Source organism: Lactuca sativa, chromosome 7, assembly GCF_002870075.4.
Source record: "Lactuca sativa cultivar Salinas chromosome 7, Lsat_Salinas_v11, whole genome shotgun sequence".
In the NCBI taxonomy this organism is placed as follows: Eukaryota; Viridiplantae; Streptophyta; class Magnoliopsida; order Asterales; family Asteraceae; genus Lactuca; species Lactuca sativa.
The window spans coordinates 73,293,586-73,295,995 of record NC_056629.2 but is presented as its reverse complement, the minus strand read 5'-3'; the positions used below and the strand labels follow the sequence as shown (position 1 = coordinate 73,295,995).

General features: G+C 30.2%; 1 protein-coding gene across 1 annotated transcript; it reads left to right on the top strand.

The window, feature by feature from the left end:
• The first annotated feature begins 275 nt into the window (after positions 1-275).
• Positions 276-1,717, top strand: LOC111904126 (polyubiquitin 9). Its single transcript, XM_023899903.2, has 4 exons — positions 276-433; positions 1,025-1,210; positions 1,311-1,350; positions 1,508-1,717. The coding sequence occupies exons 1-4, from the start codon at positions 431-433 to the stop codon at positions 1,591-1,593; spliced, it is 315 nt and encodes a 104-aa protein (XP_023755671.1). The 5' UTR covers positions 276-430; the 3' UTR covers positions 1,594-1,717.
• Positions 1,718-2,410: the final 693 nt, after the last annotated feature.

Sequence of the window (2,410 nt, the reverse complement as noted above, 5' to 3'; positions counted from 1 at the left end):
CGAATGAAACCTAGCAACAAGTGTAGAAGAAAAGAAACACATGTATTATGGAGGGATATGTTCGTACTTCATATGATACCGGCTATTGACTTGGTCAACCGGTTATCCCTTCAAAATAACAAGGATTCTAAAAAATGTGGTCTTTTTAGGAAAAAAGTAAAATTTTTGGTTTAAATAGAAAAAAACTGTAAATATAAGGTCTATTTTGAAAAAAGCCCTTTGGGGCCTTTAACTTTGTTTAACAATCATTACCCCCAAAATCTTTTTTGATTTAGGGGTTAAATGAAATTACTTTTTCTTTGGGGGGTAAAAACGAAGTTTTGAGAATCGGGGCTTATCTTTTTTTAGAATTGAGAGAAAAAGTAAAACTCATCGACTCCGGCGACTTTACCAACATTCCAGATCGTCGGCGAACTCTGAAAGCATTCAAATGGTTCGTATTCATCTCTTCATTTAAACTGCGTTCTTTGTTCCTTGATCCACTTTTTTAGATATTCAATGTTATGACTACTTGCGACCGTGTGCGTTCAACTTTAGGGCTATAACCAGATTTAAGTTCAATTCGTTAAAAATTTTGGTATCGGTTTACTACAATTCCATTTCCACACAATTGAATTACATTAGTTTCCGAATACGCTCTTAATTTTGAAGCTTGATTATCGTAAGCGATGTTTCTAGGGTAAATTTGTGCAATATCAATTGGCTTGTGGCAATCTCTATAATAAGCGATCGAAGAAGCGTAACGATCTGTTTTCCATTATCAAATCGGAAGTTTCTTGATGTAAAGGAACTTACTTTCATTCAAAGATCAAAACTTTTGAGTTTTCCTTTTATTGCAAAGAGTTTACCTTAGATCAAGAGATTGTTCATGAGGCTTCTCATCTTTTAATGTTTTGGTGATCATAATCTAGGTTTTCTTCATGGGTATTGGATATAGAATTACAGTAGAAGTTTAATTGTTGTATTTGTTTTGAATTTTGATATGATTAGATTTACAGGATAAACTTGTTTTTTGCTCTTTTAGGCTATGTACATTCGTGTTAAGCGCAATAAAACAACTTACTTTCTTCAATGTGATGCAACTGAGAAAATTCTAGACATTAAGCAAAAGCTGCATGACTTAATTGATCAACCAATTAATGATCAACGCCTAATTTTAGTAGCAAGTGGAGAAGTTTTAGATGATTCCAAGACTTTAGCAGATCAAAAGGTATTCAGACTTGTTTTCAAATTTAAATCTTAAATCTTGATATTTACTAAGTCATTTGTTCATACATTTTCTTGACATTTTATCTTCCATGTTTTTTAAGGTCGAAAATGATGCTGTTGTGGCACTTGTGTTGAGAAAAGGTTTAGTTTCTAATTTCTTTTTTCTTTGTGCTTTGTTTATTTTGTATCTTTATCATATGTATAAAGTGTGAAACATTGTTGCTTAAATTGATAAATATGAAAGATAGTTTGCATTTTTTGTTTAAAAAAATATAAATCGTTTTTTTATTACTTTCAGATGACAATGAATTTGAGGATGTGAACATTGTGAAACCGGATGATTTTTATCAGTCACGTGATGCGGATACTACAAGCAATTGGTAAAAGTAAAAAAGAAGCTTCTTTCAAAAAAAAAATGATGTCAAATCGATGGAATTGTAAACGATATGTAAGCTTCGTTATATGATTATGTTTATATTAAGATCCACAAGAAGTTTATTGTTTTTAATTTTCATGATCTTTGTTCCTTTGTTTTAATTTAATTTATATTTCGTCTAAGGTAGAAAAATGACACATTTGACTTAACACATGACTTAATAAAAGTGTTTGAAAATGAGAATGTCGTTGGGGTAGCATGATATAACATGTCAAACTTAAAAGTTTCAGGTTAAGAGTTCAGTTTCTTATTTGGGTTGTTGTTGGGCTACAAAACACACCAAATGAAACAATAAAGGGGAATTACAAAATATGATAAGTATTGAATTTTTTTTGGGCTTATATTTGTTCAAGTAAACAATGAAACAAATCCGTTGTACGACTTTTTTTTTAATTAATGAAGTTTATATAAATATATTTTATTTTTAAGTAATGAGGTACATTTAAATTAATGAAATTTGGAGTATTATTTGAATTATTATATATATTTTTTTAAATATGGCACCACCCTAGTGTGGCAAAGACCACACACACAAAAGTTTAGTAAAATTGACATGGAGCCTACGTGGCGTCTATGTGGCATAGGATGGAATGTGGTTTTTTTTGGCATCATTGCCTTGGAACTAATACCTACCACACAAGAAAAAACTTCAAAAAAATGTTTCCTTAAAAATAAAGGAGAAATATGTATAATATGTTTTTTTTGCTTTTCTAGAAATGTAAAGAATTAGTCAAATCGCCAAAAGAACAATCAATTTTGCAGATT